Raw genomic sequence first — 16,709 nt, forward strand, 5'->3', positions numbered from 1 at the left:
CTATCCGAGTAGCAACTAAGACGAACAAAACACCAATTGGCATTAAGAAACCGCCTCAAGCAGCAGTGGCGTAGCGTGGGTTGTCAGCACCCGGGGCAAGGCAAGTAATTTGCGCCCCCTAACCCGTGGGCACCCGGGGCAAGGCAAGTAATTTGCGCCCCCTAACCCATGGATTTTAGCACTCGAGTCTCTTCCAAGATGTTGCGCCCTGTGCGGCCGGCCCCCCCTGAACCCCCCACGCTACGCCACTGTCAAGCAGCGGTGGGGAGAGGGATGCAGCAAGCAGTGAACAGCACTAAAAAAATAAGCAGTGATGCAGGGAACATTTCGGAAACGCAATCTGAAAGCAAAAAAAAAACAAGCATTTACAATGCAACGGGTCTCGCGTTTGCTCATTTTAGAGCTGATCGCGTTGTAAACTCCTAACCCGACTTTTCACCTATCGGGCAAAAGTGCATTTTATGTACACAACCCGAAAAAGTGAAATTAACTATGTAAAGCGCTCGACTTCTGCCAAGCGAGATCGCGCTCGTAAATTAGAGAAAAAGAAGTCCACGAGCCCGATGGGAAACAGCGAGCCTCGCATGTTTTCTGTACTTGGTCGCTGCGCTCGAGGAGGGCTAGCCACCGGGAAAGGCATGACATATGCTTGCCTTCGACTAATGAAATCAGGGCAGAGTTATTTTTCTTTACAGTTGGTGTCTTCTGGACTGATACACTGTCCACAGGAGATCTTGGTCTTTGTTGAAGGCAGGCATTCCTCCCAGGGCTTTGAAGGTCAATGGGCTGCAAGACAGAGTTGTCTTCTGAGGCAGAATCGTTGAGGGCTGCAGACATGCTGGTAGGGCTGAGGCCAAGTCAGTTGGGGTCTGCAGTCTTCTCTGCTGGTGCGACGCTGTTGTGTCCGGCTCTTTTTAAGTCGTCAGGGATCTGAGTTCTAGGGCTCAGGAGCGCCACCTAGTACTCAATAGGGAGGTGTTACAGGGAGTGCCAGGCGGTAGCCATTGGGCAAACCACCCTCAGGTTGGCTGCACCCTTGTTATGCCTTGTTATGACCTCTTCTGCTGTGAAGTGGACATAACTCTAACACTAGTGGCCTAATTCCTTCCAAACATGATGGAGGAATTTAAAAAGTAGTGTCCTCTTCAACTTGTCCACCTTAGGGGTAGGACTCGCATGAAGCGGGCACGCCTCCTCATTTAACTAATTTTCTGCCTGTGCTACCACCAAAAGTGGGGCCAGTACAGGGGGTTTGGTCATCTCCACTATCTGGAGAGACCTGGATCGCATTAAGAAAGGCAGCAATGCCTCTGAAGCGCCTTACCCTGGAATGTCCATCCTGCCTCGGAGAGGAGGTAACACCTCTGCCCAGAGCAGGCTTTTGTTTCTGGGCCTCAAGAGCACTGGCTCTCACCGTGGGGGTCCAGAAATGCATCCGTGGTGGCTGAACTGGTTAGGACCAGTCAATCAACACACTAGTAACTGATGGGTTTTCAGGGGGCACCTCTAAGGTGACGTTTGTGTGTTTTTTTAAATAAATCCATCACTGGGGTCAGTGAGGGTTTATTATTTTGAAATGTTTGATACCAAACACCCCAGGATTCAGAGAAGTTGTCATGTAGCTGGGGAACTTGTAGTGACCATTGTCCAGCACATGCATTTAAAAATGGCTTCACTGTCTACTTGCTATGTCTGAGAATTGACAAAGACATGCAGGGGCACATGTCCTCACGTGTAATATAATGCACCCTGCCTTAGAGCTCTAAGGCCTGCTAGAGAGGTGACTTACATATATTGCATGCAGTGTTTAGGAGGCATGGCACACATAGGGGACATGGCACACAGGATGTGTGCCATGTAATGTTTTTAATTTTGAAAGCACCTTGTCACGCAGTCTGCATAAGGTTGGTGCTGGGTCCCTCAGAGTGGCACAAGAGCTCTAGGAGGCCCTCTTCAGTACCCATGCCCTAGGTACAAGGGGTACCATTTACTAGGGACTTATAAGGGGCTGAAGAGCCTGGTCACTTGGGGAACAAGTGACCAGGTGTCTTGTTTCGGGGAAGGAACACTGGCACTGGGGACCTTGTTATCAGGAGCCCAGTGGACTTCAGTCGATGTTGCATAAAAAAAAGGCAAAAAATGGGGGGGGGGGGTGGGGGGGGGGTACATTATAAACCATCTCTCTATAATGCACAAATTCTGCATACCTTTATGCCCTACTGACAAGCAATGTCAGTCCTTGTACCTCACGTCAAAGTTATTTTTCAATTTTGTGTCTTCATGAACACCTCCATAAACATCCACCCACAACATGAACACACTCAGACACCTGGAGGCGACTCAGTTAAAATTATGCACTATACAAGAATCATATGTTTCATAAAAAAAACACTACAGGAACAAAGCATCTTGAAAAAAGACAGTGCTCTCAGAAATAAAAGATGAAGAAAAATCTGTTAAATGTAAACAGGGATTTAATCGCTGACGTTGAGTGCATTATGAACTCTTACATTAATCGTTGATGAACTGATGAGTGTTTTTGCCTTTAAAGTTAAGGAGGTAAATGTAGAGCCTGGTACAGACCCGTTTCAAAGTCAGTTTTAATTACTGCTGTATCCCCCCGTTTTTCCCTGGCCCAGCCAGCCCCACCCCAACTTCCTATCTCTGCCCCCCCCCCCCCCCCACGCTCAACTTAGAGCCCGACGAACCGGGAGACTGCTGGTCAAATTGTTCCCTCTGTAAGACCAGAAGTGCGAGGAAGAGTTTGTCTCTTATCTAACTAAACCTGGATCTTTTTTGGATGCTGCACCTGCACTAATGTCTTTTCAGTTGGCACTGAGCTAACAGTAAGTGATGATAAACATCCCAATTCCACTTTCGTGCTACTTTTTTTGCTAGCACTGAAGCTGTGTCTGTAAATGCTCGGTTTCAAGCCGGGGTTTGGAAATGCAGGGAGATGGGCTGGGGATTCTAAAGCAGATTTTTGGGGCTGCAAACTTTTAAACACTGGTAACCACTGATCTTCACAAGTTGAAAACCCCCCAGTGAAATTCACAAAAAATATACGAGGAATACAGGAAACCATATACATGACCTTCAACAGGAAACTATAATTATGACCTTTCATCTCCGATCTACTTCCTTTGTCCATTTCTGTGTCTTTTCTGCTACCTAGACTCTTGTTTACTCTTACCAACGACCAGAGATTGTCTTTCTCACTAAGGACCTAATCACAAAGAAAACAAAAGTCGGAAATTTGGTTTATAGCATTTACACGTTTGGAGCTAATAAAGTGATCAGAAGAAATCAAAGAGGACAGGAAATCTCTGTAGTAGACTTCCTGGCACACTCAACTGTGTAAATCATGCGCATTTGGAAATGTGTTTTTGGATGCTGTTTTTGTCTTAAGCATTGCGGCAACAAGAAAGAACATAGCAATGGTAGAAATTTCAAGCTCTACTAATATAGTCTATTTCCTTTCAGATATACAGAAGCATCACCCGTGCGATCTGCTGTTCAGGTCAGTAAATCCATTTTAAATACGGAAACTAAAGAATGATCTTTTGTCTGGAAAACAGGCCGTCCCTTTGTAACATCCTGTTATCAAATTACTTTAAACAACACATTTCTTTTACGTCTTTATTTGTAATCAGTCAGTTTAACAGGACAGTTATATAATACATCAACAGAACTAATTGCCCTCATACATGAAGGAAGCATCAGTCCTTAATAACAATGCAGCATAACGTATACAGTTCAAGCTTTCAGAAAGAACAGAAACAGAGCAAGACAAAAAGGGCCATGCTTATTTCATTGTGATTTTTAGGTAGCCTGTACTGATATAGCGTTATTTCTTTTTTAGAATAAAACAATTGTCTAAAGGTGCTAATACCATAATAGCAAGATAGTCACAGTGCATGACTTATATGCACAAATAACTGTACTGTCAGTACTCATGTGAATTTTAGTAAGAAAGGGCACGCTGGTCTTGCACTCACAACTGGGTTAAAAACACTTTATCCTCAAGCTCTCAGTAAGGTTGTAAAAGAAAGATCATTAAAACAGCAGTATTTTAAACCAAAGTGACAAATGAATGCTATTTGCACAGAGGCAGGAAAAGACACGGAGTGTGGGTAATATCAGTGGTATGCCATAATACTCATATACAGCTGTCTTCTAACGGGTCCATTTCAGGGGTCATTGTGGATTCTTGGTGTATCTTGTGTACCTCAGGGGTCCATTTTGGGAGACTCCATTCTTGCAAGACACAGATTCTCAACTCTCAGTTGTGTCCATTGGACCTATCTATTGGGCCTGAGATGGAAGTTTCCAGATGGTAGATCCACCACTGCTCGAAGTACAAGAGTTTTCTTTCCATGTTTTTAGTTCGGTGTAGCAGTTTCTCTATGACAACCCATTCAAGGTCTTTATCACAGTAGCTGTTTTCCAGAAAGTGTCTCATTAGTTTTGTGGTCCTCCTCTTATATCTTATGGTGTGCCTCTGCTTGTTGGTCTTAATCTTCACTTTATGGTGTGTAATGCCTTCATATCTCATCCCACATGCTATCATGTAAATGACATTGGTAGATTATTGATCATCCAAGGAGTATGCATTGCTTGATCAGGTTGTTAAGATCTGTTAGCAGGTGGGCAAACATTACAATGACCATAGGGAAAGTGACCCAAAGTAGTAGGGCTGGGCAGAATTGGGGGCATTTTGGCAACTCTGTTATTCTTATAATGCAGAGTTACGGCCTGATTCCGCCAATCGCCGAGCGTGGAATTTTTTCTTGCGCATGCCAAAATGGTAAGCTGGCAGGCTGAGCGAGATTTGGCATCCTGTAGTATGATTTTCAGTCACTAGAAGGACAGGTGAGATTGTTCCAGTGCGTGCAGTCTCATCTGTTCATGGTCAGAAGGCTGCCGCTCAAGTAGAAAATCTACTTAAGCAGCAGCAAAATCAACTTGAGTATCTGCACCCCCTGGCATGCTGCGTGGTGCCACTTGTGTTGATTTTTCAGCGTGGAACTCACTCCTATCGCTAAATCACAGCGTGAGGAGCGCAACGTGCCTACTTCCGTCAGTGGGCGGAACTCCGGGGAATCTCGCTGAGTGTTTTTGTAACTCTGCAGAATTCCGTGGAGTTAAATTCTGCGAGTTCCGCTCACTCGTGCAAACTAGGAGGGAGATTCCATGTTGTTGTCAGTGTATTTTGGGCTCTGTATTACTTAGGTCGTGAATATACCAATATATCCTCTAGAGACTTTCCATGTTTGATGGAGAACATTGGTTTTTCAATATAAAAAAAATATTTTTATTATTTTCATTCCAACAAATGCAAAAAACCTTACATTCATAACCACCTTACACCATCTGTTCTTCCATGGTGAAACCCTTCCCACACGCCACTAGAGGAGCCACATCCATGAGTACCATACATCCCCTTAAGGGACTTGTCTAACACCCCAAGCATATACCAAGAATCTGGTAGAAATATTTTTTACCCTTTCAACCCACATAACTGGGGCGTGTGCCATGTCTCCATCTCCCAACTCACCTTCATATCCCCTTCATACAGCCTCACCGTATAGTCTTCTCTTTCCAGTATTCTACAGAATTCCATACCCAATTCCCAGTGTTGATGTGTTAGGAGAAATCCAGATTCCCATCTTAGTGCGATCTCCCGCTTAGCCACCAAACATCCTAGATTATCCAACAATTCTGGTATGTGGAATGATCCGCAGGGTCCTATATCCCCAGTAATGTCAACTTAGGCTGCAGTTCCAGCTGTACCTGTGTTGCATCTTCCAGTGATTTCCCTACTCCTTGTGGAGGTCTAAATCTGGGGGCAGCTACTTAGTGTGTGTGTGTAAAAAAAAAAAAAAAGTACCCTCCATTCCACACCTTCCAAGGTACCTCGCTTCGCCAGCCCCACCAATCTTGTGGAGCTAGGTACACGTGTAAAATGCTGTGTGCAGGACCTTGAACGGAATCTGCCTAAAACTCACTTTTACAGTTGCCTTTGCAGGGAACTCTAATGTTTTTACCATTCGTCCTCATCCAGCTCTCCCACATCCTGTTCACATTTGCCTTGTAGCATCAGCAGGGGGGCCTGTATGTGTCTTATCACTGTACTATATGTCAGTGAGATCAATTTATCTTTTATCTGCCCACCCAGGAGTCTGTTTTCTAACAGGGAATCTTCTTGTGTTTCCTCCAGGGACACACATTTCCTGAGGGCGTTCCATAACCAACCATAATTTAACCACTGTGTTTCTGACATCTAATGTTCTTGTCGCAGATAGGAGAAGGGGACCATCTCATTCCCATCCCACATGTCTGCCAGTGCGAACAGGCCAATAGTGTCCCCTGTCCCTAAACCCCTGCAGTTCCGGAACTGACCTTAGTCTGGTGCCTTCCCATAGTGGCGTTCAAGGACTCAGTCAACGACTCCACTCCATTTCTCTATTCAGGCCCTCATTACAACCCTAGCGGTTGGTGTTAAAGTGGCGGTAATACCGCCAACAGGCTGGACAGAACAGCCACCATGGCAGTAGTCGCCTACAGCCAGGCGGAAGTCAATGTTATGCCCACCATATTAAGACATGCCAAACCGCCACCTTTTCCGGGGCAGTACCAACAACATCAAAAGCCTGGTGGAAACAGACCTCAGAAGGGAAAGAACTCACCATTGGAGACACAGGGAACAACCATGCCGCTATGGAGCCTGAACTGCATATCTTCCCCATGATGTTCTACGTTCTGCTCCACCACAAACACGAACGCCGGCAAAGACGACGATGGTGAGTACAGCCGCCTAGCACACAAGGGAGGGTGGGAGGAAAACAAGAGTGACACACACACAAGCACCCCCATCACCCCACACCATACACACAATCAGCTGCATTACAAAAACAATTTAACCCCGTAACTCGGATGAGTAATGCAAGAACAAAACGATTTTGAAAAAGTGAATGTAATTAGATCAACACAGCCTGAAAAATAAGATGGAAGATAATAGATATATATACATGTACAGAAAAAGGGACACAGCCCAGTCCACAATGTTCGTTGGCCACAGGCCAAAGTCCAAGGCCACACATGTCACCTGCTTCAACACGGAGAGAACACTGCAGGTGCATCAGATGGTAAATAGGCAGGCACCTCAGGGGGACGGGGCACCTCAGCCGGGAGATGATACAAGACCACTGGTTCTGGAGGGGGCATCATGCCCTGTGCTTGGTCCTGGGGAGTGCAAGGTCACAGTCTCTCATGTGGGTGTCCCACCCACTGGTTCTGGAGGGGGCCCCGTGCCCTGTGGTCTTGATCCTGTGGAGTGTTCGTCATGTGAGTGTCTTACTCACTGGTCCTGGAGGGGGCCTCGTGCCCTGTGGTCTTGATCCTGGGGAGTGTTCGGCATGTGAGTGTCTTACTCACTGGTTCTGGAGGGGGCCTCGTGCCCTGTGCTCTTGATCCTGGGGAGTGTTGGGCATTTGGGTGTCTTAACCACTGGTTCCGGAGGGGGCAGCCTCCCCTGTGCTTGGTCCTGAGTAGTGCAAGGCCACAGTCTCTGGAGTGGGTGACTTGCCCACTGGTTCTGGAGGGGGCAACATGCCCTGTGCTTGGTCCTGGGGAGTGCAAGGTCACAGTCTGTCAGGTGGGTGTCATACCTACTGGTGCTGGAGTGGACAGGCCGCACAGTAGTACATGGAGGCAGGATTACATACTGTCCGCCAGCGGTGACAGCTGCTCAGTGGTGGTGGTGGTGCTGCTGCTGGTGGGGGGAGGTTCCTGCCCATCCCCTGCAACCTCGGACGGCTGCTCGGTGAAGGGGGTGTGTAGGAGGCCGGACTGGCTTATAGTGGGTACCAAGGGGTACTTACACCTTGCACCAGGCCCAGGTATCCCTTATTAGTGTAGAGGGATGTCTAGCAGCTTAGGCTGATAGAAAAGGTAGCTTAGCAGAGCAGCTTAGGCTGAACTAGGAGACGAGTGAAGCTCCTACAGTACCACTAGTGTCATATGCACAATATCATAAGAAAACACAATACACAGATATACTAAAAATAAAGGTACTTTATTTTTATGACAATATGCCAAAGTATCTCAGTGAGTACCATCAGTATGAGGAAAGCAAATACACACAAGATATATGTACACAATACCAAAATATACAGTAATAGCAATAGAAAGCAGTGCAAACAATGTATAGTCACAATAGAATGCAATGGGGGCACATAGGGATAGGGGCAACACAAACCATATACTCCAAAAGTGGAATGCGAACCACGAATGGACCCCAAACCTATGTGACCTTGTAGAGGGTCGTTGGGACTGTAAGAAAACAGTGAGGGTTAGAAAAATAGCCCACCCCAAGACCTTGAAAAGTGGGTGCAAAGTGCACCTAAGTTCCCCAAAGAGCACAGAAGTCGTGATAGGGGAATTCTGCAAGGAAGACCAACACCAGCAATGCAACAACAATGAATTTCCTGACGAGAGTACCTGTGGAACAAGGGGACCAAGTCCAAGAGTCACGATCAAGTCGGGAGTGGGCAGATGCCCAGGAAATGCCAGCTGTGGGTGCACAGAAGCTGCCACCGGATGGTAGAAGCTGTGGATTCTGCAAGAACAACAAGGGCTAGAAACTTCCCCTTTGGAGGATGGATGTCCCACATCGTGAAGAGTCGTGCAGAGGTGTTTCCGTGCAAAAAAACCCCGCAAACAAGCCTTGCTAGCTGCAAGGGTCGCAGTTAGGGTTTTTGGATGCTGCTGTGGCCCAGGAGGGCCAGGATGTCGCCAATTGTGTGAGGAGACAGAGGGGGCGTCCAGCAAGACAAAGAGCCCACTCAGAAGCAAGCAGCACCCACAGAAGTGCCGGAACAGGCACTACGAAGTGGAGTGAACCGGAGCTCACCCGAAGTCACAAAGGAGGGTCCCATGACGCCAGAGGACAACTCAGGAGGTCGTGCACTGCAGGTTAGAGTGCCGGGGACCCAGGCTTGGCTGTGCACAAAGGAAATCTTGGAAGAGTGCACAGGAGCCGGAGTAGCTGCAAAACACGCAGTTCCCAGCAATGCAGTCTAGTGTGGGGAGGCAAGGACTTACCTCCACCAAACTTGGACTGAAGAGTCACTGGACTGTGGGAGTCACTTGGACAGAGTTGCTGAGTTCAAGGGACCTCGCTCGTCGTGCTGAGAGGAGACCCAGAGGACCGGTGATGCAGTTCTTTGGTGCCTGCGGTTGCAGGGGGAAGATTCTGTCGACCCACGGGAGATTTCTTCGGAGCTTCTAGTGCAGAGAGGAGGCAGACTACCCCCACAGCATGCACCACCAGCAAAACAGTCGAGAAGGCGGCAGGATCAGCGTTACAAGGTCGCAGTAGTCGTCTTTGCTACTTTGTTGCAGTTTTGCAGGCTTCCAGACGGTCAGTAGTCGATTCCTTGGCAGAAGGTGAAGAGAGAGATGCAGAGGAGCTCTGATGAGCTCTTGCATTCGTTATTTAAGGAATTCCCCAAAGCAGAGACCCTAAATAGCCAGAAAAGGAGGTTTGGCTACCTAGGAGAGAGGATAGGCTAGCAACACCTGAAGGAGCCTATCAGGAGTCTCTGACGTCACCTGCTGGCACTGGCCACTCAGAGCAGTCCAGTGTGCCAGCAGCACCTCTGTTTCCAAGATGGCAGAGGTCTGGAGCACACTGGAGGAGCTCTGGGCACCTCCCCTGGGAGGTGCAGGTCAGGGGAGTGGTCACTCCCCTTTCCTTTGTCCAGTTTCACGCCAGAGCAGGGCTGGGGGATCCCTGAACCGGTGCAGACTGGCTTATGCAGAGATGGGCACGATCTGTGCCCATCAAAGCATTTCCAGAGGCTGGGGGAGGCTACTCCTCCCCAGCCCTGACACCTTTTTCCAAAGGGAGAGGGTGTAACACCTTCTCTCTGAGGAAGTCCTTTGTTCTGCCTTCCTGGGCAAGGCCTGGCTGGACCCCAGGAGGGCAGAAACCTGTCTGAGGGGTTGGCAGCAGCAGCAGCTGCAGTAAAACCCCGGGAAAGGTAGTTTGGCAGTACCCGGGTCTGAGGTAGAGACTCGGGGGATCATGGAATTGTCTCCCCAATGCCAGAATGGCATTGGGGTGACAATTCCATGATCTTAGACATGTTACATGGCCATGTTCGGAGTTACCATTGTGACGCTATACATATGTCGTGACATATGTATAGTGCACGCGTGTAATGGTGTCCCCGCACTCACAAAGTCCGGGGAATTGGCCCTGAACAATGTGGGAGCACATTGGCTAGTGCCAGAGTGCCCACACACTAAGTAACTTAGCACCCAAGCTTTACCAGGTAAAGGTTAGACATATAGGTGACTTATAAGTTACTTAAGTGCAGTGGTAAATGGCTGTGAAATAACGTGGACGTTATTTCACTCAGGCTGCACTGGCAGGCCTGTGTAAGAATTGCCAGATCTCCCTATGGGTGGCACAAGAAATGCTGCAGCCCATAGGGATCTCCTGGAACTCCAATACCCTGGGTACCTCAGTACCATATACTAGGGAATTATAAGGGTGTTCCAGTATGCCAATGTAAATTGGTGAAATTGGTCACTAGCCTGTTAGTGACAATTTGGAAAGAAATGAGAGAGCATAACCACTGAGGTTCTGAATAGCAGAGCCTCAGTGAGACAGTTAGTCATAACACAGGTAACACATACAGGGCACACTTATGAGCACTGGGGCCCTGGCTGGCAGGGTCCCAGTGACACATACAACTAAAACAACATATATACAGTGAAATATGGGGGTAACATGCCAGGCAAGATGGTACTTTCCTAAAGGGTGGTGCTGCTGGGTGAGGAGGCTCCTGCCCATCCCCTACAGCCTTGAACGGCTGCTCAGTGGAGGTGGTGGGGCTGCCGGGGTGAGGGAGGCCCCTGCCCATCTCCTGCAACCTCAAACGTCTGCTCAGTGGAGGTGGTAGTGTTGCTGGGGGGGGGGGGGGAGGCTCCTGCCCATCCCCTGCAACCCCGGACAGCTGCTCAGTGGAAGTGGTGGTGCTGCTGGGGGGGCACCTGCCCATCCCCTGCAACCTCGGATGGCTGCACACCATGGTTGGTGGTGGGGGCTCCGTCACAGTTCCTGCCCTAGGCCCCTTGGTCTTCCTGCCTGCTGGTGCAGGCTCCTTGGTCTTCCTGGCAGCTGGGGCAGGTTCCTTTCTCTTCTTGCCTGCTGGTGCAGGCTCCTTGGGCTTCCTGGCAGCTGGGACAGGCTCCTTTCCCTTGAGGCTGCCTGGTGCAGGCTTCTTCACCTTCAGGTCATGTGGCCTGGATCCTTTTCCACCACAAGTGTGTGTGGTGACGACTGGGCCCGTGGACTGGGTGGCTCAGGTGCTTGGCTGGGTTCTTCCAAACCTGCCCATATGTGCAGGATGGGGGGAAGGGGAGGGAAGAGGTCATTGGTGGATAGGAACAGTTTTTTAGGGACATTGGGGTGGGAAGAGGGAGAAGGAATGGGAGTGGAGGAAGAGGGAGTGGTTGTTGGAGGTGTCTTACTGCTGCTTTTGGGTGCAGGTGCATGGGCTGTACAATGTTGGGTGTCTGAGTGCTTGCGTTTGTGTACCTTAGGAGGGAGTGGGGACAGACACAGTGGGAGAGGACACAGGGGACGTGTGCATGGCTTATGTGGGGTGTGTGCCAGTGAGGTGTGTGTTCTGCTTGGTGTGGTGATGATGCTGGTAGTGGATGTTGATGTAGTGCATGCAGGTGCGAGTGTAGACGGAACAGGTAGGGAGGAGGAGGAGGAAGGGGGAGACAGTGGAAATAGTGGATGTTGGTGTGTCTGCATCTGGATGGTGTTTGTGTGAGTGTCTGTGGGATGAAGTGTGGTGCTTGTGTTTGCCTGTACCACTCTTGTGTGTTGTCTTTGGTGCATGCTCGTCTGCCTGTGTGCTCGGGATGAGTTGGGGTTGAGGAGAATGGAACTGGGCAGTGGAAGTTGGAGGGGGAGGGTAGAAACAGGGACAATGGCTGCCATCAGAGAGGAGGCCAGAGCCTGGATCGATCTCTATTGGGCCGCCGATCCAGTGTGAATGCCCTCCAGGAATGCATTAGTCTGTTGCATCTGGGCTGCCAGCCCCTGGATGGCCTTCACAATGGTTGACTGCCCTACAGAGATGGATCTCAGGAGGTCAATAGCCCCCTCACTCAGGGCAGCAGGGCTCACTGGGGAAAGGCATGAGGTACCTAGGGTGAAGTAGATGCCCACCCTCCTGGGTGAGCGGGCACGGGCATCTCGCTGAGGGGCTGATGGGATGGTGGTGCTGGTATGGGGGTGGCGGCTGTATGTGTAGCTGGGGTGGTCACAGAAGTGTCAGACACTACCAGGGAGCTTCCATCGGAGGAGGTATCTGTGTCAGAACTGTCCCTTCCAGTCTCCGCCGGGGTGCTCCCCTCACCCTATGTCCCACTGGTGCCCTGAGCATCGGTGGACTCTGCCTGCTGGGTCCTGTGGGATGCAGCTTCCTCCGTCGCTGGTGCCAGTGCTCCTCCGCCAGTTGATGCTAATGCACATAAGGACAGGATGACAAAACAAAAAGGGGGTGGGGAGACAAAGGATACACTGGGTTAATGGCTGCACCAACACCACCGTTGGCATACACAGCACCCTCAAACACAGGGAAGAGGCCTACTTAATATGCCATAGCACTAGCAGAGAAATAGCTTGCCACAAAGGCATGGGGAGGGGCACACACCGCCAAATGCAGCACACCTGGGACCCAAGCCTCACTGTAGTGGATGCCTACGAGCTAGGTAGCAGGATTATCCCTTCAGAACCATAGTCACCAGGGGACCTACGATGTAATGTCAGGCCTGGCCTAGGGGCACCCACTGACACACATCCCCCACCCGGATACCACCCTATCATGCATATGTTGTAATGATGGGCACTGTACTCACCCCCTTGTGGCTGCTGTGATTCCCTCAAGCGCCCATCCAGCTGAGGATAGGCCTCCGCCAGTATGCGGTTCATCAGTGGGGTCAGGGTTCGACGGGCACCCCTTCCTCGTTGGGAGATCATCCCCAGCTGTGCCTCCGTCGTCTTCCGTGCCCAGCGTCTCGGGTCCTCCCACTGTTTGCGACAGTGGGTGCTCTGCCTGCCATAGACCCCCAGGGTCCACACTTCCTTGGCGATGGCACACCATGTACCCTTCTTTTGATGGGCGCTGACCTGCAGAGGCAATACACACAGGAAAATTGAATTAGGCAAACAGTCCTGCCTGTTACACTTATGGCCCACCATACCCCTTCACATCACCATTTACACACACATGGCGCAGCACACAACCTATACGCTGCCCAGAGGACATCCACCCACCCCCTTACACGAGGCCTTCACACACACGACTCCACGCATTACTGCCACATGCATCGTGCCTGCAGTGTACCCACCTGTTGGTCTGGAGGCCCATAAAGCAGTCTGTACTGGGGTAGGACCCCATCCACCAGTCTTTCCAACTTCTCCGAAGTGAAGGCTGTGGCCCTTTCCCCAGTCACACAGGCCATGGTAGGTTCCAGACACAGGTCACAGCAGCACATGCCGTGTAGGTCCTCTCCTGTGGAAGATCAGGTAGCAAGTGAGGGATCCGATAGAAAATGGCAGTCATGGCCGCGGCGGTGCATACCGTCACCACCGGCGTAGATCCCCATTGGCTACTGTAACCCATAGGGCCCAATGTTAACCAATGAGGAGTTGCACAGCGGTTTCCGATAGCCTCCTGCAGCGGCTCACAACGTCAGTGGAATTACCTCACTTCCACCTGTCCCTCCACACAGGACAGGCGGACGCCATTTCAAGGGGGGGGCACGCCCAGAAAAGTAGCTGCATCACTGGTGAAATTAGGAGAGACTGCACAAATCACACTGAACCATTACAAGTTAACAGCATGCAAAGTTCTGTTGTAGCTCCATTGTTCAGTTTGTGACTGGCTCCTCACTCTTTTGCCCCATAGATACCTACCGCTGCGGATGAATAAGAGATGGAGACATACCCCTGTGTACAGACCCCTGGTGGACTTGGCAACACTGGAGGACAGGCACATAATACTCACCTATAGACTTGACAGGGCCACAATCACAGAGCTGTGTGCCCAATTGGAGCCTGACCTGATGTCTGCTATCCGTCACCCCACTGGGATCCCCCCTCTTGTGCAAGTTCTATCAGTGCTCCATTTCCTAGCAACTGGTTATTTCCATGTGACAGTGGGTTTGGCAGCAGGAATGTCACAGCCAATGTTCTCTATAGTGCTGACGAGTATTGTCTGCCCTGATTAAACCCAAGTGCAGCTACATTGTTTTCCCCTAGGTAGAAGATTTGGCCACAGTGAAGGCTGAGTTCTATGCAGTGGGACATATGCCCAACATAATTGGGGCGATCAATGGAACACATATTGCATTTGTCCTCCCCCCACCAGAATTAACAGGTGTTCAGAAATCGGAAGAGTTTCCACTCTATGAATGTACAGATGGTGTGCTTGGTGGACCAGTACATCTCCCACGTCAATGATAAGTATCCTGGGTCGGTGCATAATGCCTTTGTCCTGAGGAATAGCAGTATCCCAAATGTGATGGGCCAACTACAGAGGCACAGGGTGTGGCTAATAGGCGAGCCCTGGTCCCCACTCAGTATATGTTGGTGTATGGGTATGGTGTGGGCCATATGGGATAGTGTGTGGCTAAATGTTGTCCCTCAATAATTGCATTTGACTCTGGTTACCCAAACCTATCATGGCCTGTGAGGAATGCCAGGACAAGGGCAGTAGAACTTTAGAATGAGGCACATGGGAGGAACCAGAAGGATCAATGAGAGAACCTTTGGCCTCCTGAAGGCCAGGTTCCGGTGCCTCCATCTGACAGGTGGATCCCTGTGCTACTCACCCAAGAAGGTCTGCCAGATAGTGGTGGCATGCTGCATGAGGCATAACCTGGCCCTCAGACGCCATGTCCCATTCCTGCAGGAGAAGGAAGCTGGAGATGCCCGTGTGCCAGCAGTGGACCCTGTGGACAGTGAGGATGAGGAGGACGAGGACAACATGACATCAGTGATCAGACAATACTTACAATGACACACAGGTAGGACAGTGTTACTTCACATTTCAGTTACATTTGTTTGCATTTCTGTGGCACTGGCATGCTGATATTTCCCACTTCTAGGGCCACTTACGGTTCCCTCTGGCAATTCATTTTGCAGATGTTGGTGACCTCGCATACACTCCTGGTGTGATCACTGCAGCCAGCTACAGGTCATTAATCTGTGCTAATTTTCTGTACAGTTCAATTGCAATGTTTGTACCTGTTTCAATGAATACATAATTGAAAAACATGACATACTCCAAACTTCTTTTTTTTCCAAGGGTTTTTATTGAAGTGCTAAAATATTGAGGAGCAAGTGCAAGGGGATGGGGGTGATGACAGAGGAAATTCCAGGGTATTCCAGTCTGTTTGTAGCACAGGTGCACTGTCCAAGGGGACATAGGAAGGGGTGCAATGGCAGTTCAAGGTGGACAGGGTGACTGAGTGGGACTTAAGGGTGACAATCAGGTGAGTCTAATTTCCTGGTGGGGTCTTGGCAAGTGTCTCTGGCTTCTGTCTGGATCACAGGGAAAGTTTGCAGGGTGGTTCTCTTTCTGTAGGGGTAGGGGTGCTGGTGGCCTGTGAGTCCTGTGGGGGGCCTCCTGGCCACTAGCACTAGCAGAGGTTGAAGGCTGTTCAGATGACTGGCTAGTGGCAGGGTCCCGCTGTTGTGTGACTGCCTCCCTCATAATGTTGGCCATGTCTGCCAGCACCCCTGCTATGGGGATCAGGGTGTTGTTGATGGCCTGCAAGTCCTCCCTGATCCCCTGGTACTGTCCCTCTTGCAGCCGCCTGTTCTCCTGTACAGTGTCCAGGATCTGACCCATCGTGTTCTGGGAATGTTGATTCCCAGGATCTCTGCAAGTGCCTCCTGGAGAGTCGGTTCCCTGGGTCTGTCCTCCCCCTGGCGCAGAGCACTCCTCCCAGTTTCCCTGTTGGCCTGTGCCTCTGTCCCCTGAACTGTGTGCCCACTGTCGCTGACCCCAGGTTCCTGATTGTCTTGGGTATGAGGTGTGGCCTGGGGTCCCTGTAGAGGTGGACACACTGCTGATTGACGTGTCCTGGGGACAGAGGTGTGGGTTTGCTGGGTGGGTGCTGTGGTGGTGTTTCCTGATGGGGAAGGCTCTGTGGTGGTGTGTTACTGGGCCTGGGTAACCAGCTGTCCAGTGGTCCCTGGTGGGCCAGGTTGGTCATCCAGATCCTGAAGACCATCACTGTGGGCCTCTTCATTTGGGGGACTGGATATTGCTGGCACCTCCTCTCCGCTGTCATTGGCTGGGATACCTGTGGGGATGTAAATGATGTGTTATGGTTTCGGTTTCTGACATATTGTGCTTCCGTGGCTTGCCCTCTTTCGTTGTATTTGCTGTGGCAGCTTTCATTTGTGTATGTTAGTGTATGGTGGGGATTATTAGTTCTCTGTGGTGTGCATGCTTTAGTGATGAGTGTCCATGCAGGGCTGTGAGCGGTGTCCTTGCATTGGTAGAGCATGCAGGGCTTATGAGATGTGAAGGTGGGGTGTGTGGGAAGTAGTGGAGAGATGGGAGTGAGGGTGAGGGTGGGGGTATGTGATGGCATGCAGGTAGGGG

The 16,709-nt window shown here is 50.2% G+C and overlaps 1 protein-coding gene across 2 annotated transcripts in view; it reads left to right on the forward strand.

Annotated features, from left to right (window-relative positions):
• The window catches only part of ABRAXAS1 (abraxas 1, BRCA1 A complex subunit), a 122,464-nt gene that overhangs the window by 39,972 nt on the left and 65,783 nt on the right, over positions 1–16,709 (forward strand). For both annotated transcript variants that reach the window (XM_069236349.1, XM_069236356.1), the window contains exon 3: positions 3,484–3,520. In XM_069236349.1, coding sequence (XP_069092450.1) covers positions 3,484–3,520 — 37 coding nt within the window. The remainder of the gene's footprint in view (positions 1–3,483; positions 3,521–16,709) is intronic.

Source organism: Pleurodeles waltl, chromosome 1_2, assembly GCF_031143425.1.
Source record: "Pleurodeles waltl isolate 20211129_DDA chromosome 1_2, aPleWal1.hap1.20221129, whole genome shotgun sequence".
NCBI classification, from domain to species: Eukaryota; Metazoa; Chordata; class Amphibia; order Caudata; family Salamandridae; genus Pleurodeles; species Pleurodeles waltl.